Below are 27,198 nucleotides of genomic sequence, written 5' to 3'. Positions count from 1 at the left end.
AAAAGTTTTTTATAATACGATTGTCAGATATTTTTTACTCAATCCAAAGTTTCGTTATCCCGAGTTTTCTGATTATCTTCCCGACCACTTGCTTTTTTTTTAAATTTATTTGTCTGTTATGAAAAATATATTGTGTATCGTAGAGGAGCGGAAATTACAAGTCTAATTTTAATTAGATTGTATATATCCGGAAATATAAGTGAAATCGTGTCGAAAATTATTGTTGTTCGTGGTATTTCCGTGCTTTGATTTCGGTAAGTGCCTTCAGGTAGTCCTATGATAATTGTTTTTCAGCATTTAAATGGAGTGACAGCATTCAACACACTTATAACAGAGTTGTAAATCCAAGCAAAAACCTAAATATCTAACAAAGGTATCTATGATTTGAATTTAAGACTTTGTTTACTCGATTCACGAACTAGAGGTAAAAGGCGCAAGAATCTGACCACAGACCTCTCTAGTTAAAAAAATATAAGTATTTCTGGCATTTCTTTTTGAAATACCAGACTAGACATGCCCCTGTGATCGAGGTGACATCGGAAAGTAGGATAGCCATCTAGGTGACAGTGGGTAGTAAGGGATTTTAGTCGGCCATCCAAGTGACATTGAGAAGTACATGTAGGGGTATTTGTCTTCCATCCAGGTGACAGTGTGTAGTTAGTGGTTATTAGTCAGCCATCAAGATGATAGTATGTAGTTAGGGTAGCCCAAGTTATCAGATATAGTGTCAGGGCCAGAGGAAACTCGGGCAAGTAGTTTGGGGTATTTAGTCAGCCATCCAAATGACAGTGGGTAGTAGGGGGTATTAGTCAGCCATCCAGATGACAGTGGGTAGTAGGGGGTATAAGTCAGCCATCCAGGTGACAGTGGGTAGTTTGGGGTATTAGTCAGCCATCAAGATGATAGTATCACTGAGGGCCCTAGACCGTTCAATTACGTTAAAAAAACGTTCTGTTTTATACAATCGTTGATTTATGACAATCTAGTGTTGATTCTTCAAATCAGTGTTCACCCCTCCCGGTACACTGTTCATTTGATATTCTAGCGATCATTCTTCAAGTGTCACCGTTCAGTAATCAGAAAGTATCTATTTTTCACGGACAGCGTTCTCGCGTGAAGGAACCGTGTATACCTCGCGGATGCTGTTCTGTTTGCAGGTCTACCGCTGAATATTGAATTCGAGTGTTCAGTCTTACGAAATCATTCAGTTCTCGCGAACCACCGTTCAGTTTTCGGCATACTGTTCAGTTTTGGCAACACCATAAAGTTTTCATGACCCACCATTCAGTTTTTCCGTCACTGAGCAGTTTAAAGTTTTGTTAGCCTCGGGCTAATCTATCGACCAGCAACGCCAGCACAGCCAGCCATACGCGCTGCCTCCTACTTTACCTGGACAGCAGTCATGCGTGACGACCTATCTCAGATCAGCGCCGAGGGAAAAGGGGTCATCTCGGCACGCCCGCTTTTCAGTGACGCTGCCATACCACAGGTAAAAATTATAACTGGGCTATGATTCTACAACTTCTGAAAATTACTCAAAATCATTGTTGTATACTCTTCACTATCTAATCGTATGACTTCACCTTTACCGTCATATTTCATGTACATCGATATACAATTATATATACACACATTATTTTGATTGCACATTGGCAATGCATGTGTCGTTTTCAAGATAGTAAAAACTTTGCAATTATTCATATTGGTCTTCAAATGATAATGTTAAATGCAAACAATGAACCCGTGATAGAAATAGAATGCATGAAATTGAATTATATGCGTAACAATCGTCCGTCTTACAGTATTCGCGCATGAAATGACTGATACCAGGCCTAATGAAATAACAATCAAACAGATAATCACAATCAAACAGATCACTGTGTATCGCCATACTACATAAGACATATCGTTCTATTCATTATTGTTTCTTCTCTTTTACAACAATCAGATAACTAATCAAACCGGTCGCATATGTTCAAAATACCTGGTGTGTAGCGAGCCGTGAACGGCTTCACCCTTGCCACACGTTGACAAATAAACAGATTATGGGATTAACTGCCTGGACTAGGAGGTTGTTAAAAGTAATCTTTTGTTTACTAATTAGGGCATTGACAGGTCAGAATGGTGCCCATTGATCACTTTCTAGCAGCTGCCGATGTCACCGCTTTTGAGAGATTGTATTTTATTTTTTATTCACTTTAAGCCTTGCGGCCCACAGTATTACAGCAAAAACAAAATAATGTCATGTGCATGTACAATAAGGATATCAAAAACATATACAAAATGTTAAGTTTAATAGGAAAAAATAATCTACATTGTACAAGACAAGAATGATTTTTTTTTTTTTTTTTTAAGCAAGTAATAGTTCGAACTCTGGCTGTTTATTACTGACACCATTTCGGATAGTTCGAACTTGTCATATGAAGAACCAGAGATTTGTATATCAGGTATATACGTCTCTGGAAGAACGTTAAGTAAGTTTTTTTTCCAGTAAACTCCATTGAAAGCTCGCGACGACTCGACCACGATGACCGGCCCAGAAAAAATGCCAAGATTTAAATTTGATCAACAAGCACGTTTAGGTTATTAGATTGTATGCGTGATCATTAGAATGCGTCCGTGATTTAATATATGCCACATCTTTTAGCGTTAATTCAGGTTATTTTTACATTCCAAAATACACCACTCACGAGACAGCCGATTGCAGACCCCGGCAATGTATAAATAACATGCAATATTTGTATTCGTGCGGTATGGCAACCGAAGAAATCGTACATGTATTTTCACATATAACTAGTGTTCATGATGATTATTTAATTGTGACTTGGACATCCCTTAAGTATTGCCAATCAAGGTATTACCTGAAAACCTGCGACTTCACGCTAGGTAAGCAGGCCACGCGAGGTGTCGCTTGCCGTAAAGTTGAAAGGATCGGCTGCCCGAAGTGACGTGAAGAGCATTCATATCCAAGCAATTGAACGTGTACATTTAAAATTTTGTAAATTATTACTTGGATTAAAAAACAGTACTCCAAATTACATGATATATGGGGAGTTAGGTATTACCCCACTTGCAATATCAGTTAAAACAAGATTAATATCATATTGGTCACAGTTGACACATTCTAAAGATAGTAAATATAATATAACTTTATACAAACTCCTTTGTTACTGTCATCATATTGAAAATAGACCTGTTACATATGTCAGTTTTGTTAAATCTATACTTAACGAATGTGGAATGAGCTATTTATGGAATAATGGATTAGACATGTTATTAAGCTAAGAGTAAATGACCAGTACTTACAGAACTGGGAGAGTGATATTAATAACTCATCAAAATCTATATGTTATAGAATTTTTAAAAATAATTTTAATTTTGAAGATTATTTAGATATTTTAGATGATAAAGACAGGATCACTCTTTGTAAATTTCGAACAACTAATCATAAATTTATTGTTGAAACATGTAGATGGCAACAGATTGAATATACTGATAGAAAATGTCCACATTGCATTAGTCAACAGATTGGTGATGAATTTCATTACTTACTTGAATGTACAAAGTTAGCTACAGAAAGAAATTTGTATATAGACAAGTATTTTTGGTTACGACCGAATGTAATTAAATTTAATGAACTTATGAATGCTACAAATATAAAAACACTTAAAAAATTGTGTACATTTATAAGAATAATCAATAATATTATTTGTCCTCCTTAAAACAAGTTATGTATATTATGAAAGTGCTGTATATCTACAAACGAAAACTACACGAATAATGATTGTATATAATATTGTAAATATGTTCTCTCTATGCATTATGTTTGAAAAGAGAAATAAACCAATTTGAATTTGAATATCCAGTCAAAACAATCCACAGGTGTCTCAATCAGTGATGGATAAATTTGCAGGTATCAACTATATTTGGTAGATAATACGACTGGGCATATTTAAAAGCAGACATATTAATGTTACCAACATATATCGCCTATTGTTACAGTAGTGCTTTCGTAAACGCAACAGGTTATGTAGACTACTTTTGATGCATTAAATAGACCATTTATTACAATAACATAGTTATAGTTTCTGATTCAGATAAAAAATATAACCATGCAAAAATTATACTGTACAAATGTTTAACCAGGGACATATAATTTTCAACATATAACGGGCGGTTCCATCTTACAGATTTTCAATTATAACGGGCCGTATGCATGCATCATCTACTTAATATTCTTTTATAACGTGTCAAATGAAACAAGTATTATCTTATTAATTTTCTATTATAACGGGTCGTATAACAAGTTTCCGTAATTCCGGTCCGGGCTCCGTGCCGGATGTCGTTACTAGGCTCATCTCCACACATGTAAACAAAATGGCGGATTTGAATTTCAGGGACGTGTAAAATCTGCTGAAATAATGCAGGTAATCTTAGACCAATGCATTTATCATTTGTATCATAGTAAGAGAACATATCCATCTACATGTTTGCTTCATGGCGACTGATAGACAGCTGTCTATGACCGACGGCTCGCCCATTTTCGTCAAAACAAATGATGCGGTACATTGTCTTGAAAACACAGGTAACAGTTATTGTGCCGGGCCCCGATAGGGGATTATTTTGGTTACAAGAGGGGTTTGTAATTTATATACATATATTATATATATATATATATTTATATAATACATTTCCTGTGCTGTGTTTAATATTTAAACAACTAGTATTGCAAACCACAGCTTCGATAATAAGCGACTTTAATTTAGGACCGGAAAATGCGTTTATAATGATGCTTCTGATTATGTGATGTTTTAAATCTGACGTCAGTACAAAACACAGTCATTCTTAAAGTTTGATTTTTTTTTATCAAATTTCCCGTTATCATAACAGATAATCGGAAGTATATGACAAGTGCAGACAAAGATGCACAAGTAAATTATTTTTGATTTTTGTAAAGTGAATTGGTCATTAAGTTTCTTCTAAAAAGATGTAATACATACAAGTCTACATTTTATGTGTGACTTTGACTTATGATACACCCATGGTTGCTTACAGAATTGTTTGGCATTTATTTAAAATTATACATTTATTCATAACTCGACCTGGAAAAGATAACAATTATAAACTCCAGATGTTAAGATTTTAAGGCTGAACATATAACCATAATGAAATTTTCTAATATTATTTCCTATCGTATAATTCCTTAAGTTCTGGTTTTTACTAGCCTTAACACAGACATATTCAGATTATATATTGAATGATGTATATCTTGTGTTGACAAACTAGAAAGTGAAAGTACAGTTTTTGATTGAGCTGATCATGACACCCTGACGAGTTCCTTTTTTGAGAATTGTAAACTTTTTTTTTCAACAATTAAGGAATAATTAAGTTATGTGTATATTATCAATCACTTGTTGGCCTAAGATAGAAGGGCGTGAGGACTTCTACAATGAAGGGGAAACAAGACTACCTGGGGAAAACACATGTAGTTGAGCAGGTGACCCATACAATGTACCTTATCGCCTACATAAAAGTCAAAAGAGTTACCAGTGGAATTACCACAGTGTTGTCCAACCATCCAACAAGTTTATCAATGTAACTACCTGGGTAATAGAAAAAAATAAAATTAGGAAAGGTTTCAGCTTACCGCAACACATACTATAAGACATTTTAGGGAACAAATGTCAGGGGTCTCATATCAGACACTTAAAATGCTGAAAATCTGGTGCTAGGACTTGGGGGAAAAAGAAGAAAAAAAAAGAAAAAAGAAACAAAAAAAAAAAAACAAAAAAAAAGTAGTTTTCTTTATGGGCTATTTCACTTATATTATAGGGATTAAATCCTTGTGGTGAGGTTCAAAATATATTAATCACACCTACATTGATGTACAGTACTGTATATGACTTGCAAGACAAACTTTCATGAAAGTACAGAAAAGTTGAGACTCACTCGTGCGGAATAAAGAATTGAAGTGCAAGTGGAAATAACATGCATATAACTGCCATTTACATGTATTTCGAATGCAGGTCTACAACATCCTTGATTAGTCTACTCGAACAACATTCAGTTTTTCACAAAACACATATTCAAAATCAAGGAACCATATGTACCATTTGTCTACTGCTGGTATCTTTGTTAGCACACCTGGACCGAAGGTCCGATGAGCTTATGCCACGGCGTCCGTCCGTCGTCTGTCTGTCAACATTTGCTTCAAATCGCTACTAGTTAAAAAGTTTTTATTGGATTTTGACCAAATTTGGCCAGAAACATCCTTGGCAAAATGGGAACAGATTTTGCATAAATGGTGACTCTGACCCCTGAGGGGCCAAAGGGGCAGGGCTCAATAAGGGAAATAGAGGTATTTTCTTTAAATCGCTACTAGTCATAAAGTTATGAATGGATTTGAACCCAATTTGGTCAGAGATACCTGAGGGGGAAGAGGAACAGATTTTGCATAAATGGTGACTCTCGCCCTAAAGGGGCCAAAGGGGTGGGGCCCAATAGGGGAAATAAATGTAATTCCTTTAAATCGCTACTTGTCATAAAGTTAAGTCAGAATCTATAAACAGTAACTGTAATGTCACATGCTTGTAATTTAGATATGCACTTACCAAAGGGTTTAACATTGCACTACAAATAAACACCCACATTTTTATCCCTCTACTGTTTTTCAAGTAATGTTCAGGTAACATTTATTGTTCTCCAGAACATACGCATGTTGATACAAATATATATATTTTTAGCTCACCTGGTCCGAAGGACATAGCTGGGCTTATGCGATACCGTGGGCCTGTGGGGTCCGTTGTACGCCCGTCGTCCGTTCGTCAACAATTGACTTATTTGACTTCTTCTTGATAACCGCTGATCAGAATTTCACCAAATTTGGTCAGAAGCATCCCTATGTATAAATGATGGGGCTCATATTTGCCAGGTAGCATCACTATGGGGTGGGGATTCAAAATTGTACAAATGATGGGGCCGGCCCCTGGGGACCTCTGCGGTGGGGCCAAATGAGGTCAATCGGGCTATATTGATATTAACGACTTCTTCTCTGAAACCAAGTAATTGATATCGCTCATATTTGCCTGGGAGCATCACTATGTGGTGGGGATTCAAAATTTTACAAATGATTGAGCCAAAAGGGATCAATTTGACTAAATTGACATTTTAAGAATTACAATAAAACCAATGTTCATGTACGTCCATATAAATGCTGATGATATATTGACATAGCAATACCAGTGACAATTAATATACTTAGCATAGATCTTGTTTCATATCTCATGAAACCAGGTGAGTGATACAGGCCCTCTGGACCTCTTGTTTTGATTTGAATGAATTATTGAAATCGATTATAAAATATATATTGTTATCTAAGTTTTACATTGAAGCAGATATAGTGTATGATATATGCTTGATGGTACCAAGCAGTGTGGTATGTTAAACATGGTAAGAGTTAATTGTTGTTTGTCTTTTCGAGAGCAAAATGACTTTTTTCACTATTTGATCACATTAGAAATTATTGTCGGTCCAGCCTGACAGAACACAATTACTTTAGCCAGTGAGACAAATCCAAGCAAGAGGCGGAGTCAGTTAGGAGGTAGACCAGTAACTAACCAACTAGCTGTAGAGAGTATACATGTACACACTGGATATGTATCTGTTAAACACAAATTCACCTAGAATTATTTCTACAATAAATAATTAAAAGTCTAGTGCAGTACATTGATAAACAATGTGTCTGGGTAACCATGAGAAGTGCTTTAGCTCCATCAATTTTGCATTAAAATAGCAGGAGAGGAAAAATACATGGACCATACTTAGGCTCGAACCCTGGACCTTCAAACTCTGGACGGACTCTCCAACTGTTTGAGCTACCTAGCCACCGGCGTTTAGCCTACATGTGTTGTTCCTCTGCAAATTATGATTTTTACCTGGGAGGTCCCAGGTTTCAAATAGAAAGAAGATGCACTGAAATAAATTTAATATAAGAAACTCTGTTACAGTTAAAATACACATTTGGTATAACTGAAATACAAAAACACAATTTGTCTACATTGTTCATGAAGAAATATGGAAACTGTTTGTCAACACCAGAGTACAAGTCAAACCTGCATGTAGATATTAATTTTACAAAAATGAAACTATTCCAAAAAAAGTTCAATAGCTCAATTAATTTAACACTGTGAGGTCATCACTTTTGGTAGCTATCTGGAACAGGCTGCCAGACAACCAATATCTCGGCAAAGACAAAATAATTATCTGTCCTATGCTAATTAGGCCTATATAAACGTCTTCATCTCTCCAAGCGCACAGTCCAGACACGAGCTACCAGCCTTGGCAGGAATGGTATAACATTTGGCGTAAATGATGTTCTATATTCGGCTATCATATGTCGTACGACCCGAGACATCAGAAAAAAATGTTTTATTTTGTTGTCCGTGTGAAGGGATGTAGTAGAACCAATAACGTCAATACATCAACCAATGTCTCAATATTTATCGACTTCTGATACCTCTCCTGCGACGATCAGCGTGGATGTCATCAGCATAGCCACCACCTCGATTTTCAAGAGCGCAGGCTGTATTACCTGCAATTTTTATTTCATTATTATCCTCAAAGTCCAGCTCAAACCTTCCTATGGTAAATTCGATATGATTGATGTCTTTATTTCAGGTTCCAGACCCTTTTATTTCACCTAATGCAGTGTCGACATGGAGACGCAAACATTCGCCCCATATTGTTTACAAAATTCAAGTTCAATTTACGTACAACCTGTAAAAGCATATCTTCAGAACATTTTTTGATGTGAACTAACCGCGTCGACTCACAAGCAATTTATTGGCGCGTGTCGATTAGAACCCCAGAAATCACAGACATCTGTGGTGCAGTGACATGTATGACGAGTCTGTGGACTGGTAATTGTTTATCCGTATACTAACCCACTAAGAGTTGAGTTTACTATATTATTTAAAGTTTTGCTTCAAGAGAAGACATGACTTGCAACGTAGTACACGGCAGAACAGAAAATTCACAAGGATCTCAATCATTGCAAGATAATTAAATAACACAATTACAAAAAAAAAAAAAAATTTCATCATTGCAAGTTTAATAAGTTTTTGTATTAATTAAAATTAGTCAGTGAACTAAATAACATGTTTTTTTTCATTATTAAAATAACAGCTAAAATTATGGTTTTAATAAGTACCTATGCTATGTCAATAAACTATCGATAAGGCCATACCAATTTGATAAATTGTTCTTGGATTTTTACATTTTAAAATTGGAGTGAGCGAGCAAAATTTTTTTTATTTAAACAAAAAATTGAAATCCTAACATTTTGGAGCGAGCACGTAATTTTCACAGACGCAATATTAGAACAATGTCTTTTCCTCTTTAAATACAGCAACAACAAATGTTTAAATCATTCAAACTAGTTATTTGATGTTGTTGAATAATAACTACATATATGGATCTGCTCAGGAGAAAAAGGTGAATAGAAGAACATCAACAACAGAAGTTACAAACAATGTAATGTACATGTAGTAGAAAAGTTGTCAAAAATACCCAAAGTCAATGATTGGTCACTCCATGAATGATGAAATGCTTAAGCTTGAATTCAAAAACTGTATGCAATGCATGTTCTTTTATGGATACCAATAAAAAAAATATCCCAAAGAAATATTTTGGCTAGTCAGTGCATCTATAAAAAATAAAAATCCAAATATCAAGGGATGACCATTACAAAACAAACACATTGCTCAAACAAAATCAACAGTGTTTTATTAAATATTAAGTTTAAACATTGATAGTATTTGAACTTAGATAAAATTAACAAAGGCATCTTTGATTGGCATTTAAAAGTATCAAACAACAGGTCTCAAAATGACTAGAATCTGAAACCAATAAACTACAATATTTTGGAAAGAGAACAAAAACATGGTCCCCTCCCTTATCTCAAACTAATAAACTCCAAAAAATGGTAGCATGGACTATTAAATCTAACAATATTTATTAATGAGAATAAAAGCATGGTCCCAACCATTAGGAAATGAAAACTAAAGTTTACCATTGAAAACCCAATACAGTTTTTGAGGATCGCAAGTTTGGCGGAGGTTAGGATGGAAGAGAAAGCGTTTTTTTGGGATTCCATTAGCACAGAAAATTGCTGACAATTTAACCGTGTCACTGGTAGATTGTGTCTCTTTCTCGTGTTGGGGTTTCACTAAGAATTCAGCAAATCTCATCCCTAAACCTTGACATACCGATATGGACATTTCTGCGGACGAAATGACGATTTTATTTGCAGGGTGGCGATTGCCCCCGAGATCCGAATTTCTGATAACAAGTACTGTTTCGTTCACCCTATTATACAAATCAAGGAACGATAAATCGCCTTCAAGCTCCATTGCCGTAGTGTCCAATACATTATGACGACATGACTCTGTAATGACAGATACGACAAAATACCCATTTTGACACATTGAAATTGATGTAAATACCTCGTGGTTTCTTCGTGATCTGACAGAAATGTCTATCTCAAACAAACGCTTGAAATATCTGTCTTAACACGTTTAAAGCTTTCGTTTCAAACGCTCAATTGATCCGGAAAGGGACTCTCTAAATTTTAACTTCGCGGAATAAATTTCCGGATTCGTCATTTTTTGTCGACGCGAAAATAGGAGCGGTAAATTTTTAATTTTATTTTAATTTCAATTTTTTAAAACACGAACAAATCAAATTGGTATGGCCTAATGTTATAATTTTTGCGAAGCACCTCTACATAGCTTCACTGACAAAGATCGTAAATACAGGATAGCTTCACTGACAATGATCGTACAGTGCAACTTCCGAAAACCGAACACCTCTCAATCTAATTAAAATTTAGATGGCCATTCTCAGTAGTGAGAATGACCATCTCAATTTTAATTAGGTTGAACACCTCTGAATACCTAGCGAATTGTCATTGTACAGAATTGGTCCTTCTTTATTATAGTAATAAAAACCTGCCAAATACCAATACATTAATATTTTATTTGATTGTCACACATCATTTAAAAATGTACAATGAAGATAATGATAAAAGCTTGTTAAAAATGTACAAGATGACTTTTATCTATATACACCATAGCCTACAATGTATGTCGACGTTCTGATTTATCGCAAGATATAAAACTCCATTTTACTGTGATTTACTGTAGCAATATCAGGTACACATATTAAAAAACACTCCCTGTTCAGTCTGGGGTAAGTTTCAAGTGTTGAATTTTGTTTCATACGTAAAAAAATCGAACGTCTATGCTTCATAAAATATATAGATTTAGATTAAAGATATTGAGGATTATATTTTGCAGAATATATACACACCTGTCTCTGGCATTTAAAGAATAAAAATCGTTACATAGTGTACTAGATTGTTGATTCACATAGGAAATGTATTTCAATTTCAACAGCGTTCATACAAAATGAACATAATCGCTGGTCCTCCGTTAACATCTGTATGTCCGAAGTTTGTTTCCCTGGTTTCGTCGGTTTCTCCATATATTTTTGAACCACGTATATTCATTAGACACGATGAGCGCATTGCTAATGTCAGAGACATGTATATATATATGTTATGCATTTTTACTCTAATTGTAGTGCTACTGTTAAGTATTGTAACATATAAAAGTTACACGCGAGTTTCTTCACACGCGTTACCCACGCATTGCCTCTTCTAGATGATCATGAATGTACTTTATATAAAATCATGTGTGTTTCTAAGTTTTGAAGTCAGGAATACATCCTGAAAATTTCCTTACGCTGTTTTGATAAACAAGATGACCAGCCCGTATCTCCATGAGATCCGATATTTGATGCAGTGCTTCCCTCTGAATTCCGAACACCGGGCCGATTTTGAGTCCGGGACCTGATAATATACCAAAAATTACTTGTGAAAAACCGGCCTTACCTGAGCGATTATGACACGAGGTCAGGCCAGTAAACCTTGAAACAACACCTGGTATTGTGTGAAGCATTATTGTCTCGGAACCTCCGTATACACATGCAGGTGATTTGTACAGGTATCCAATAATGCCCCAAGGGGGCATTATGACGGTAGGTCAATTATATAATCAACACGACAATTAAGAAACAATGCCACGCTTCATTGAAGCGCGTCGATTTTTGCATCTTCTCAAAACAAGTAGAGCTAGAACGCGATCGCGAGTTTCGCATCTACTTTAAATGAGGTCCAAAAAGGGGTGTTTTTATATGTTTTTTTTTTCTTGTAACACTTGGTTAATGAAAGAACTCTTCAAATAAAGATTCACCGGATGTAACAAAATGCATGTCGATCGTAAAGTGCAGCAGTACATGTAAAAATACTGTTTATAACTGCAGTTATAATCATTTCTTTTTCTTGTATAATCTGCAACATATACATTGATTAACGTTCATAATATTCATATTATTCAGACAAACCAAATTGGCTACTTAGTACGTGCCGGTTTGTAATCGGGTACATTCTAACAAAACATCATCCTAACCAATTATGTCCGCAATTCGACCGGCCATTTTCGATAAAACTTCTCCAAAAAGAACCCTCTGTAAACTGAACAAATATCCATGTCCCGTGCATGTTCGGTTATAGAGGTTCCACTGTATATATCTTTCTCAAGCATTTAATCGTTTGTAATCCATGTGACCATGACTTGTTAAAATACAAGGGAAAGGTTCCAACACTGGTTTTCATACGGGAGAGATTTAGTCTATTTTCGATTATGATGAAACTATATATTATTTTTTTTAATAAATTAAGTGGCCTTCATGACTAAAAGCTGGTTTCGTATAGAATATAATGCATAAGTTTAATGTACGTGTGTATCGTCTCGTCTCATAAACCAGATTATCCAGAACTGTTGGTATGCTTATTTGAATATTAATATGTTAATAAAATGGCACATTTCTTTATAAATAAAGTGTTGTACGTGTTATAAGTAATGCTTAATGTACGTATGTATCGTCTTGTCTCATAAACCAGATTATTCCGAACTGTTGGTATATTTATTTTGAATATTAATATGTGAATAAAATGCCACGTTCTTTTATAAATAAAGTGATGATGTCGAGTTCCTTTTAATAGTAATGAGTAAGAAATGGTAAACACATAACTAATATACATTTATTGGTGATTGACTGATTATTGCCAATGTACAATCAATATGATACATTGTATATATATATTTGCATATTGATGTACATAGTAATGACGGTATAGGTTAAGTCATATGAAATAACAATCTTAAATTCTTACTTTGCGCGTTTTAATCATATAAGGATAAAACCAAACCACATGTGATTGGTCGTAATGATGGGATAAATTAACGTTAATTAGTGGTCTTTGCAACTGTCCAAAGTGGTCGATATACAAAACAGCGGGATGATCATGGACATGCAATTTTTATGAGTCGTGCCCCGACGGGGTCTCAAACTTGTGATCTCGTTATAACCGGAACAAGGACGTTTAGTCCGTTAATCAAACTAATAACACATGCTATGCATTGCACATGGGTTTTTTTTACGTAATGTATTGTAAAAATGAACTGAATAAAATCGAACGAGCATCGGCTTTGTCATCTGTTTATTTCATTTAAAACAAAATATTATCAAGTAATACATGTATATACACTTACATAAAGATATAGTTAAATTGCTTAACATTTACTGGTCCTTTCCAAGAAATCTGGTTATCTGATTGTAGTAAAAGAAAAGAAACAATGAGGAATAGAAAGATATGTATTATATAGTATTGTGATAAAGCGATTTTATTGTTATTTCATTAGGCCGGTATCAGTCATTTCATGCGCGTATACTGCGAGACGGAACAATTTTTATGCTTTCTATTTCTATCACGCGTTCATTGTTTGCAATTTACATTGTCATTTGAAGACCAATATGAATAATTACAAAGTTTGTACTATCTTGAAAACGACACATTTTATTATATTACCACTTCCGCATTGCCAATGTGCAATCAAACTAATGTGTATATATATAATTGTATATCGATGTACATGAAATATGACGGTATAGGTGAAGTCATACGATTAGATAGTGAAGAGTATACAACAATGATTTTGAGTAATTTCCAGAAGTTCTATAATCATAGCCCAGTTATAATTGTTACTGTGGTGAGGCAGCGTCACTGAAAAGCTGTATATACATGTAGCATCTTACTAATTTTCTATTATAACGAGCCGTATACAACATGTAAACAAAGGACTACAAACGAAAACCCGGCACATGCTGGCTTGTTACGAAAGACTGGATGTTTATTTTATCTTCCGTTCAGTGCGAAGAGATTAACAGCTATTCTACTTACCTGTCGCTACATTGGTCAGTAGTTAAACAAAAGATCGATAATTACGTATATACACGCCAATGGCCAGTTTGACACGCATTACCGTAAGCTTTTCACGGCTCGCTACACACCAGGTAAATTTTTAGACACGACCAACTGGTCGTAATTGTGGGGGTACTTAACGTTAATTAGTGGTCGTTGGGACTTCCCAAGGTGGTCGTAATACGGAATAGCGGGGTAGTTGTAATAGTGAAGCGACCAATACAAAGATATATAGAGAAAATATCGGGACTGAAAAAAAAGTGCCCGTTATGGTGTCTTCCCACTCAGCCAACATATCCTATTTTAACATTGAGGGTAGGAACAATAGAGAACAATAGGCACTAATTACAGGTAAGTTATAGCCTGTTTTGGAGAAGTAATTGATTCTCAGGTTATCTGTGTTACCTGCATTAGCTGTGCTACATGCTGTTAACAGTTTGTACATAATGTATACTAAATATATATATATATCACAAATACTTTTATATAATAAAAAAATATTAAAATAGAATAACTCAAATTTTCATAAATTAGTGAAAATAATTCATTTTTTTATATCTTTCATTGTTATAAATTTCACACTTTATCATAATTATTATGTTTTATAAATAAAACAGAAAATACATTTGTTCAATTTTAACCTTTACACTGAAAGGGCACATTATCAATAAGTTTAAGTCAACGTTACATGTTTCATTGTGATATATAACAGGTATATATAATCAGAGACTTATATACATGTATCTGATATACAAGTGTCTGATATTATTCACGTAATAAATAGTTCAATCTTATTATTACAAAGAAACTCTAGTCTATATAATTGTCACTTCCTTTAACACGAGTATATGGTGGGGACAAGAAAAAATATTGAAAGTACACTGTATATCATTGTTACCTGTACATGGTGCATTTTTAATTATGAAATTTTTTTCCATTATTTCATTTTTAAAGTGTTGTGTAATATCATTATTAATATAAGTAATAAATTATCACTATATGTATTCTGTTATTAATACGTACATATGAATGTATATTTTTAAAGGTATTCTTAAACATTTTTTTCACTTTTATTGTTAGTCACATTTGAGTCCAATGTATACGTATACTGAAACAGACTATACCTACATTTTCCACAGGTAAACTCAGGTAATGTTTATATAGCAAAAACAACATGTTGGCTGAGTGGGAATGAACCCCCGTAATAGCGGGGGTGGTCGTAATTTTGAGGTGGTCGTGAGGTGAGGTTTCACTGTATCTATATTATGTCGCTCTGATACATGATCGTATAACCAAATAAAATGAACTTATGTTTAGATAAAACGCTTGATATGCCGCGGAAAGCTACTCATGGCTCGTTGCACACCAGATAAATTTGACCATTTGTGAATAGTCGTAATGATGAGGTAAATTAACGTTAATTAGTTGTCTTTGGGACTGTCCAAAGTGGTCGATATTCAGAATAGCGGGGTGATCATGTAACATAGTTTTTATGAGTCGTGCCCCGACAGGGTCTCAAACGCATGATCTCGTTATAACCGGAACAGAGACGTTTAACCCCATCAGTCAAACTAATAATTCATGCTTTGCTTATATTACACATGTTTCTTTATACGTAATGTAATGCAAAGAGGAGAAACATTTTGGAATAAAAAGATATGTATTACGGTATGTAGTATTGCGATGCATAGTGATCTGTTTCATTGTTATTTCATTACCGGGTATTAGTCATTTCATGCGCGAATACTGCGAGACGGAACAATTGTTACGCATAGAATTCCATGCATTCTATTTCAATCACGGGTGCATTGTTGTTTGCATTGATAAGACCAATATGAAAAAAACGACTCATTTTTATTACCACTTTACATTGCCAATGTGCAATCAATATGATGTATATATGACAGCATAGGTTTAGTCGTTTGATTAGTATAGTGAAGAGTATACAACAATGATTTTGAGCAATTTAATCATAATCCAGTTATAATTTGTTACCTGTGGTAAGGTAGGTGTCACTGAAAGGTTCGCATGCCGAGATGACCCCTTTCCCCTGGCCGCTGATCTGAGATAGGTCGTCACGCATGACTGCTGTCCAGGTAAAGTAGGAGGCAATGCGTATGGCTGGCTGTGCTGGCGTTGCTGGTCGATAGATTAGCCCGAGGCTAACAAAACTATAAATTGCTCAGTGACTTAAAAACTGAATGGTGGGTCATGAAAACTCTATGATGTTGCCAAAACTGAACAGTATGCCCAAAACTGAACGGTGGGTCGCGAGAACTGAATGATTTCGTAAGACTGAACACTCGAATTCAAAATTCAGCGGTAGACCTGCAAACAGAACAGCATCCGCGAGGTATACACGGTTCCTTCACGCGAGAACGCTGTCCGTGAAAAATAGATACTTTCTGATTACTGAACGGTGACACTTGAAGAATGATCGCTAGAATATTAAATGAACAGTGTAGCGGGAGGGGTGAACACTGATTTGAAGAATCAACACTAGATTGTCATAAATCAACGATTGTATATAACAGAACGTTTTTTTAACGTAATTGAACGGTCTAGGGCCCTCAGTGATATGTAGTAAGGGTTCCCCGAGTTACCTCTGGCCCTGACACCAGACATGGTGTCAGGACAGGGCCAGAGGAAACTCAGGCTAGTAGTTCGGGGTATTTAGTCAGCCGTCCAGATGACAGTGGGTAGTAGGGGGTATTAGTCGGCCATCCAGGTGACAGTGGGTAGTAGGGGGTATTAGTTGGCCATCCAGATGACGGTGGGTAGTAGGGGGTATTAGGCGGCCATCTAGCCCGAGTTTCCCCTGGCCCTGTCCTGACACCATGTCTGGTGAAGGGCCAGAGCGCAGTACTATATGAAAACATGGAATTATCCAACACCGTTTGTGTTTTTCTTCTTATATAGTTTAAATGAAGAAAGCTAAGCTGATTATTTCCCAAAACCTGTTATATTCAATTAAAAAATTCATTATTTATATATTATTAGCAGGAAAATATATAAAAATACTGATAAGGGTAATTAGGCCGCCCGTGACCTACATAGTTAGCAATATGGCGTCGAGTCAAGTATGAAATTTTGACTAGCATAAAGATAGGGTCTATATGGACAAAATAAAACACCTAGATGGGACTAAATGGGTGTGCTGGAGTAAATATATATATCTCATTTATCCATATATGTAAGGTAGGTGTTATGTCACACCCGATTTTATTGTATTTCCACCAAATTCTTAGTGACACCAAATGGTGTCAGATAATTCTACATTTTCATATAGTAGTGCACTCTGCCCCTACACCAGACATGGTGTCAGGGCCAGAGGAAACTCGGACTAGCGGCCATCCAGATGACAGTGGGTAGTAGGGGGTATTAGTTGGCCATCCAGGTGAAGTGGGTAGTAGGGGGTATTAGTCAGCCATCCAGGTGACAGTGGGTAGTAGGGGGTATTAGTCAGCCTTCCAGGTGACAGTGGGTAGTTGATGGTATTAGTCAGCCATCCAGGTGACAGTGGGTAGTAGGGGGTATTAGTCAGCCATCCAGGTGACAGTGGGTAGTAGGGGGTTTAGTCAGCCATCCAGATGACAGTGGGTAGTAGGGGGTTTAGTCGGACATCCAGATGACAGTGGGTAGTAGGGGGTTTAGTCGGACATCCAGATGACAGTGGGTAGTAGGGGTAATAGTCAGCCATCCAGGTGACAGTGGGTAGTAGGGGGTAATAGTCGGCCATCCAGGTGACAGTGAGTAGTAGGGGGTATTAGTCAGCTATCCAGATGACAGTGGGTAGTAGGGGGTAATAGTCGGCCATCCAGGTGACAGTGGGTAGTAGGGGGTATATGTCATCCAGTGACAGTTTTATTTCTGTTCTTATGTTTAGCTTACATGGTAGTAAGGTCATGTTACTGGAACAATGTTAGAGGATAACACCGCAAGAAACATATGACAGAACCAAAAAATAAACTTCAGCTAGATGAAATAAGGACTTGTGGACTTATTTGCCATGGTGATGTGTCTGTCATCTGTCAACTTTTCCTTAAATTCGCCACTAGTCATTTACCACTGATTGGATTTTGATGAAATTTGGTCTGAAGCATCATTGTGTAAAGGGAACCAATTTGATATAAACAATGTGTCTGTGGCCTAAGGGGCAGGGCCTATTGAGGGAGAAATAGAGCTAACTTCTTAAAATCCTTCTTCTGCAGGAATGAAGCAGTGATTTTGTATAAAAAGTGGGTCTGATGGGCAGGGGAAATATAGCAAATCCTTTAGAAAAATTCTTATTCTTCATGAATGGAAGAGTTTAAATCTGGCCTGAAGGATCCATTTGTGAAAGCAGAAGGCAAAAGTTAAGGTCAAAGGTCATATTTAGGGTCAAAATGTGTTCCTTTTCATTGGTGATCATTTTTATGACATTATGAAGTCAAGTTAGTCTGAATTAAACAAAGTCAATTTGACCAAAGGTCAAAGTCACCACGTCAAAGGTCACTGATGAACTTTTTGTCATGAAATGATGAAACAAAGTTAGGCATAATTAAACAGCAAATCAATTGACGACAGGACAAAGTCACTGGGTCATAGATCCAGGTCAAATTTTGGATCTTGTCACTGATGAACATTTGTCATGACATGAAGTAAAATTGGTCAGATTTAAACAATTAGCCAATGGACCACAGGTAAATGTCATTGTGTTAAAAGTCCAGGGTTAATTTTGTATAATTTCAATAATGAAAAAATGTTGGAATTGTCCAGCTTAAAGGTCAATGTTACTGGGTCCAAATGTTAAAGATAAAATTTTCTGTTTTCATTTTACTGATGAACATCCTGTCACCAGGTCACCTAACTGGAGTGGTCATTTGATGGGAGTCAAGTCATCTGATTGGAGTGGTCATCTGATGGGAGTAGGTCATCTGACTGGAGTGGTCATCTGATGGGAGTCAAGTCACCTGACTGGAGTGGTCATCTGATGGGAGTCAAGTCATCTAATTGGAGAAAATATCTGATGGATGTCAATAAATTCATCTGATTGGAGTGGTCATCTGATTGGAGTGGTCATCTGATGGATGTCAATAAAGTCATCTGATTGGAGTGGTCATCTGATGGATGTCAATAAAGTCATCTGATTGGAGTGGTCATCTGATGGATGTCAATAAAGTCATCTGATTGGAGTGGTCATCTGATGGGAGTCAAGTCACCTGACTGGAGTGGTCATCTGATGGGAGTCAAGTCATCTAATTGGAGAAAATATCTGATGGATGTCAATAAATTCATCTGATTGGAGTGGTCATCTGATTGGAGTGGTCATCTGATTGGAGTGGTCATCTGATTGGAGTGGTCATCTGATGGATGTCAATAAAGTCATCTGATTGGAGTGGTCATCTGATGGATGTCAATAAAGTCATCTGATTGGAGTGGTCATCTGATGGATGTCAATAAAGTCATCTGATTGGAGTGGTCATCTGATTGGAGTCCTCTGGTGGAAGTTAAGATGTTGACTATAAGACCATATCCATGTATGAGCTTTTGTTCAAACCTACTGAGAACCAAACTCAGGAATTCCAATTACAACCAAATACCATTGAGTTGTGTGTTTTACATGAAAACATATCGTTTTTCCCACTTGATAAAATCTGAAACCTCTAGACGCCTAATCAAGGAAATAACCGAGGTTTCCCGAAATCATCTGACCCCAGAGATCGATCTTCACCTCATTACGCCAAATTGTCCCTTATGGCACAGTCGAGGGGACCAATGTCCTTTTCCTGATCCTTTCTGGGCCTTTTACTGGCCAGGGGGTCAAGCCCTTACCAGGTAATGTATAACAAATCATTCATTGTTCAAGGGGACAAATTAAAATTGATTTTATAACAATAATGAGACTACAGTAGTTATAAAATTCATCAAAATAATTTAGCCGGAGTACCCGAAGAAAAACCACCGGCCTACGGTCAGTACCTGGCAACTGCCCCACATAGGTTTTGAACTCGCAACCCAGAGGTGGAGGACTAGTGATAAAGTGTTGGGACACCTTAACCATTCGGCCACCGCGGCCCCCAATCAAAATAAGGGGTGGGGTCTTACCAGTAGTATCTAATCATTAGTCTGGTGCAGGAATTTAATATTTGTTTTAATGGTGTCGATAAATATATGCTTATCCTTTAGAACACTTGGTCTCGATCTTGGTATACATGTATATCCTTTGTATGTTCATGCCCATGTTTTATCCCTTTTACACTTACAATGTGTTACATATATTATATTCTAGGTTTATCTTGGATAATTCTGAGCTGTTCTGTGGTAGGACGGTAGTAGATGTAGGATGTGGTTGTGGAGCTTCCTCGATAGCTTGTCAGATGGTTGGGGCATCTCACGTAATAGCCAACGACATTGACACTGGTAAGGCACTCCCATGGCAAACATCCTACCTCTATGCTAAAGGGAAATTCCCACTAGTCTGTGCTAGTAAGGTGATCTATACTCTCCACATCCTACCACTAAGCTAAAGGGAAATTCCCACTAGCCTTAGCTAGTAAGGTAACCTATACTCTCCAGTTTTTAGCTCACCTCGTCTGAAGGACCAAGGTGAGCTTATAATTATGCCTTACCTTGGTGTCCATCGTCTTTCGTCTGTTGTCCATCCGTCGTGTGTCATCCGTCCTTCCATCAACAATTGACTTCTTCTCCATAACTGCATATCGGAATTTGACCAAATTTGGTCACAAGCATCCGTATTGCGTGGGGCTGACCCCCTGGGGGTCTGAGGGACGGGGCCAAAAGGGGTCAATTTGGCTCTATTAATATCACCGACGTCTTCTCAGAAACCAAGCACAGGTGCCAGACTCGTTTTGTATAATAATAACATACAGATGTATAAGAGTACATATAAATGAGCATAAATGAGATTATATGTACTCTTATATGTTATTATTATATAAAACGAGTCAGGCACCTGTGAACCAAGCAATGGATATTGCTCCTATTTGCCTGGTAGTATCACTATGGGGTTGGGATTCAAAATTGTACAAATGGCGGGGCTGACCATCCGGGGGCTGAGGGACGAGGCCAAAAGGGGTCAATTTGGCTAAATTGATATACATGTATACGATATCTTTTCTGAAACTAAACGATGGATATCGCTCATATTTGACTGGTAGCACCCCTATGAGGTAGAGATTCAAAATAGTACAAATGGTGGGGCTGACCCCCGGGGGCCTGAGGGACCGGGCCAAAATTAATCAATTTGGCTGAATTGATATAAACGACATCTCTGAAACTAAACAATTGATATCGCTAATATTATTCAAAATTGTACCAATGGTGGGGCTGACCCTCTGGGGGCCTGAAGGGCGGGGCCAAAATTGGTCAATTTGGCTGAATTGATATAAACGACTTCTCTGAAACTAAACAATGAATATCACTCATATTTGACTGATAGCATCTAAATGGAGTAGGGATTCAAAATTGGACAAATGGTGGGCTGAACCCCAGGGGCTTGAGGAGCGGGGCCAAAAGGGTTCAGTTTGGCAAAATTGATATAAACAACTTCTTCTCTGAAACTAAACAATGAATATCACTCATATTTGACTGGTAGCATCGCGGGCTGAGGGGCGGGTCCAAAAGTGAGCAACTTGGCCATATTGCTATAAACACTGTTGTAGTGTTGAAACTGTTGAGATTTCCAACCCATAACCATATGTAGCATCCCTGGCAACCATGAGATAACACAATCCTGTTGTAGAAAACGGCCCTTGGGTCTTTCCCCACCCCTAGAGCACTTTGTTACTTTAAACACAATCATGTTGTAGAAACATTCCTTGGGGTCATTCCACTCTCCGAGGGAGACTTGTCTGCATTTCTGGGTTTTTTCTATGAAGCAGTTAAGGTCCCTTCCCCATAACTATATACAGTATAGCGTTGTTAGACATTAACAAATAAAGCTATTAACAAATTGAACATGAATGCCTTTTGACATTTGGTCAAATCCAACCAAGTGAGTGACACAGTTCACTCATATACTAGTCTCATTGATTTAGTGTTTGCTATACACTGTATTTTAATAGGAAAACCTTTAATTTCATTATGAATCTTTTTACAAAGCTGACTTAAATTTACTAGTCCTGGTTATGAGGCTTCTGGACTGTACAGCCTGATTTTTATCACATGTCTTACTGAATACTTATCAAATGTTTAGGAATTCAAGGGTCTAAAACAACCCAAAGTATTTTAAATCACTTGCCCTTTTGAGAGGAGGGAAATATCACTATAGTTGTGGTGTGGTTCCTTACTAAATGCATAGTTTGTAGTTTGTCCCCCCCCCCCCCCCCCCCCCCCCCCCCCCCCTCCTTTACTTTTCAGGAAATAGATAATACAGGTATGAAATTTTATAATTGGATGACAGTTACTAATAAATAAAATAAAATGTAATATCCTTATTAACCAGTGGTCCTCAATGATTAACCCAATAGGGGGGAATTTCACAAAGCTTAAAAAAATCTTATAGAGATCCTGAAAAACAGGAATCTTAGTAACTTGTACAGATTTATTTAAAATCTTAATTAAGGGATGAAGCTGCTTAAAGTAACTTGTCGCTACCTCAGTCATTTTGAACTCCCTAAGATGAAATATAAAGATTGTGTATCTTATAACTTCTGTGTAACCATACCTTTCAAGGGAGTATCACTGCTTATTTCTGTGTTACAGTGGCAGAAGAGGCAGTATCATTAAATGCTGAACTCAACAGTGTTTCTCAGACTACAATCACCAGCAACCTAATTGGTTGCCATGACAGTAGATGGGACATAGTGTTGCTAGGAGATATGTTCTATGACACAGAATTTGCAGAGACTATTACAAAATGGGTGGTCTCCCTTCACGCAAATGGTGTAACTGTATTCATTGGAGACCCAGGCAGACTTCCTTTTGAGCAACATCCGCTTAAATCGGACTTGAAGATGGTGGCAGAATATCCTCTACATGAATATTGCTTGAAAGAAAACAATGGTCTTACTTCTGGGTTTGTTTGGAAATATGTACTTGAAAATTCTGAGACATAATAAAATGTATAATATGTTATATGTACAAGTTTTGTTTTAGAAGTAATTTAATTGAAAATTTTCATAAGCACTGCTGAAAAGGCACTAGGGATGTCATATACCACAGGCTTCAGCAGAGTTTTTATAGAAAAAGATATTAGCCCCCTACTCCCAACTGTTTATAGTAGTAGGGGCTACTATTTTTGCTATAAATACTAGCCAGATGCAGACGCCTGTGGACATACTGCAAGAAAAACTTATGTAATATGATACATGTAATACCTTTTAACTGTCTCTCCTACAACAAATATACATTGTTACTTTTCTGGTTGCTAAAAAATTGTACAACTTTAACCAAACTTGGTTACATGTACATGTATATAGTAAAATCACTTTATAGTTATCTCAATACACCATTCATTTACATAATTTATGGTCCAGTGATTCTAGATTAGGGATGCTAGAAAATCAAACGTTTAAAGTTTTGTGTTTAGCTCAGTTTCTCAAAAAGAATAAATGTAATTCCAACCGAACGTGTAGTATGGACATCTCAACACACTGCAGAGTATGGACATCTCAACACACTGCAGAGTATGGACATCTCAACACACTGCAGAGTGTGGACTTCTCAACACACTGCAGAGTGTGGACATCTCAACACACTGCAGAGTATGGACATCTCAACACACTGCAGAGTATGGACATCTCAACACACTGCAGAGTATGGACATCTCAACACACTGCAGAGTGTGGACTTCTCAACACACTGCAGAGTGTGGACATCTCAACACACTGCAGAGTATGGACATCTCAACACACTGCAGAGTATGGACTTCTCAACACACTGCAGAGTATGGACATCTCAACACACTGCAGAGTGTGGACATCTCAACACACTGCAGAGTGTGGACTTCTCAACACACTGCAGAGTGTGGACATCTCAACACACTGCAGAGTATGGACATCTCAACACACTGCAGAGTATGGACATCTCAACACACTGCAGAGTATGGACATCTCAACACACTGCAGAGTGTGGACTTCTCAACACACTGCAGAGTGTGGACATCTCAACACACTGCAGAGTATGGACATCTCAACACACTGCAGAGTATGGACTTCTCAACACACTGCAGAGTATGGACATCTCAACACACTGCAGAGTATGGACATCTCAACACACTGCAGAGTGTGGACTTCTCAACACACTGCAGAGTGTGGACATCTCAACACACTGCAGAGTGTGGACATCTCAACACACTGCAGAGTGTGGACATCTCAACACACTGCAGAGTGTGGACATCTCAACACACTGCAGAGTGTGGACATCTCAACACACTGCAGAGTATGGACATCTCAACACACTGCAGAGTATGGACTTCTCAACACACTGCAGAGTATGGACTTCTCAACACACTGCAGAGTATGGACTTCTCAACACACTGCAGAGTATGGACATCTCAACACACTTCAGAGTATGGACATCTCAACACACTGCAGATTATGTGAATTCTTATTATTTTTGCTGTATTTTTTAAAACTAAAAACCTTACATTTCCAATTTCCAAAAGATTTACAAATTAGTTTATAGCCAAATTGGAATGAATTCTATACTACATGTATATCAGATGTATGGTCGTTTCATGATCATCTTTCAGAAAGTGATTTTTGAGGTATAAATAACATATTTAGGTGCATTTGCATCGTCAGAGACCCACGAAGTATAGCGTAGCATAGTGCAATCAACCAGGGGTCTCTGATGATGGTGCTTTTGGAGAATTAGTGATTTATGAAAAATTTGACATTTGTTTTTCAATGCATCAATATTTACATATCTATAATGCATACAGTAGTCATACTATATAAATAGTGCCCTTGTCTGAGGGGAATATGGAGGATTGTTTCCCCTCGAGAACATTATCTTCCCTCGCCTATCGGCTCGGGAAGATAATGTTCCCTCGGGGAAACAACCCTCCATATTCCCCTCAGAAAAGGGAACTATTTATTTTATTATACCGAGTAGAAATAATATTCCAAATATTGAGGCAAACCTCTTGGACGTCTGCTCCATGTTTACAAGTTGTCTGTGTCACTGTTGCGTTTGTAAGAATTGTCTCCCTTCTCAATGTTCGGGATTTTCCGTAAGAAACAATCGTGCGTTTTCGGGCGGAGCGGGGAACATTGCAATATCCCACGGCAATGTTGACCGCTGTTTCTGACACTGCATATTGTTTCAGGTCATGTGATTAGGAATTGACCAATAATATGGCGAGAATCTTACAGAAGGTATAATACTATCAATTGGTGTCTTTTTTGGTTGTTTGTGGAAAAAATACTGAGATTTCAATACATTTTGGAGTTTGCTTATAACTCTCATTACTGACAAAGTGGAACAGTAGAACTACATGTAATTCTTACTTCTATAATTGTGGCAATGCCAGAATGCTTGTCCATTAGCTTCCATTCAAACAAACTCTGCAGTATGGTATAGGTTACTGAAACCACACTAATGGGATTTCTAGTTAAAAAAAAACAAAAAAAACATCATTTGTTTGAAGAAAAATCTTTATTGAAAAAGAAAAGATGATAATGATATGTAACATGATGTAAATCTAGCAAAGTTTACAATATATTGAAAAAATAGAAATATATTGTAACTTAACAAAAAAATATCATTGATATAATACAATATCTCTATCTCATGGAGATTTCAATAGATCTCATCACAGGTGTGAACTTACTGGGAACATTTCTCTGACTACAATGTAATATCAATATAACTAGATAAGAGGGCCGTATTCCTGAACAACACATGCATCAATGGCTGATGGTACTTGGTGACTATAGTTACATATCAAGGTAATTTTGTATTCTCTAGGTTCCAATGTTTGGTGTTGACATACTGCCATACTTTTCATTCCTTACTATATAACACTACTAACGAACCTATATATGATTCAAATTTTTGTAAATCGAAGTTTTCGATGAATGGAACTTTTTTTATGGACCATTAGCTATGATATTATAGGTTACTGACATCTCATGATTTGAACAAAAAAATTACCTGTGCTGACCACTGGACAGGTGTTTGTCGTGACCCCGCGGCAAGACTTAATTCACACCTCTCCCTCAAACGCCCTGACTGACAATAGGGATAACGATAGCGTGTGTTGTCTATCATGATCATGGGGTTAATTAATAATCAGGCCCAATTTATACATTAATTGTGTATTTAGAAGCCATGTTATTTAATCACTCCGGTATAATATACCGATAGTCGCCACTGAAATCAGCGGTTGGTGAGTAAATTTTACGGATCAGTAAAACAAGTGGAACAATTTTAAACACACACAATAAGCGATGTCTTTTCTCATATTCCAAGTGTCACGTTTCAAACTTATACCTAAATATCCATGTAAATTGATCATTTGTCATTCAATCATGCATTCTCCAACTGATCGGCATTCCGCATTTTATATATGCACATAACGTAAACACAAGTGTCTTCAGCAAAAAACATTTATGTAAGTTTGCATTGTTTAATTAATAAAATGCTTAACTGATGAAAAGTATTTTATCATTTTGTTGTTTTTTAGGTAAATTAACTTATCGATGAGCCTGACAGGAGACAATCAACACGAAGACATCGAGGAGATGTAACAGTTATGGTCATTATCAAGAAAATATCAGCTGTTTCGAAGTTTTTCTGTTAGTCCATTGAACTTCGAAACATCGAAGTTTGATTGTAAATGTACAACTTGTCAGTTTGAACACAAT

At 36.8% G+C, this 27,198-nt stretch overlaps 1 protein-coding gene across 2 annotated transcripts; it reads left to right on the top strand.

Moving 5' to 3' along the window:
* The first annotated feature begins 244 nt into the window (after positions 1-244).
* LOC117333378 (electron transfer flavoprotein beta subunit lysine methyltransferase-like) lies at positions 245-26,993 on the top strand. Of its 2 annotated transcripts, none has more exons than XM_033892646.1 (4): positions 245-373; positions 19,224-20,200; positions 20,655-20,785; positions 23,090-26,993. In XM_033892646.1, exon 4 carries the CDS (start codon positions 23,989-23,991, stop codon positions 24,928-24,930), a length of 942 nt encoding a protein of 313 aa, XP_033748537.1. In that variant the 5' UTR covers positions 245-373; positions 19,224-20,200; positions 20,655-20,785; positions 23,090-23,988; the 3' UTR covers positions 24,931-26,993. The 2 variants fall into 2 exon arrangements, with proteins under 2 accessions (XP_033748537.1, XP_033748538.1); XM_033892647.1 differs by having other exon boundaries at positions 249-373; positions 23,090-23,461.
* The last annotated feature ends 205 nt before the right edge of the window (positions 26,994-27,198 follow it).

This window comes from Pecten maximus, chromosome 8, assembly GCF_902652985.1.
Source record: "Pecten maximus chromosome 8, xPecMax1.1, whole genome shotgun sequence".
In the NCBI taxonomy this organism is placed as follows: Eukaryota; Metazoa; Mollusca; class Bivalvia; order Pectinida; family Pectinidae; genus Pecten; species Pecten maximus.
The sequence above is the reverse complement of the archived record's forward strand: the minus strand, read 5'-3'. Positions and strand labels throughout refer to the sequence as shown.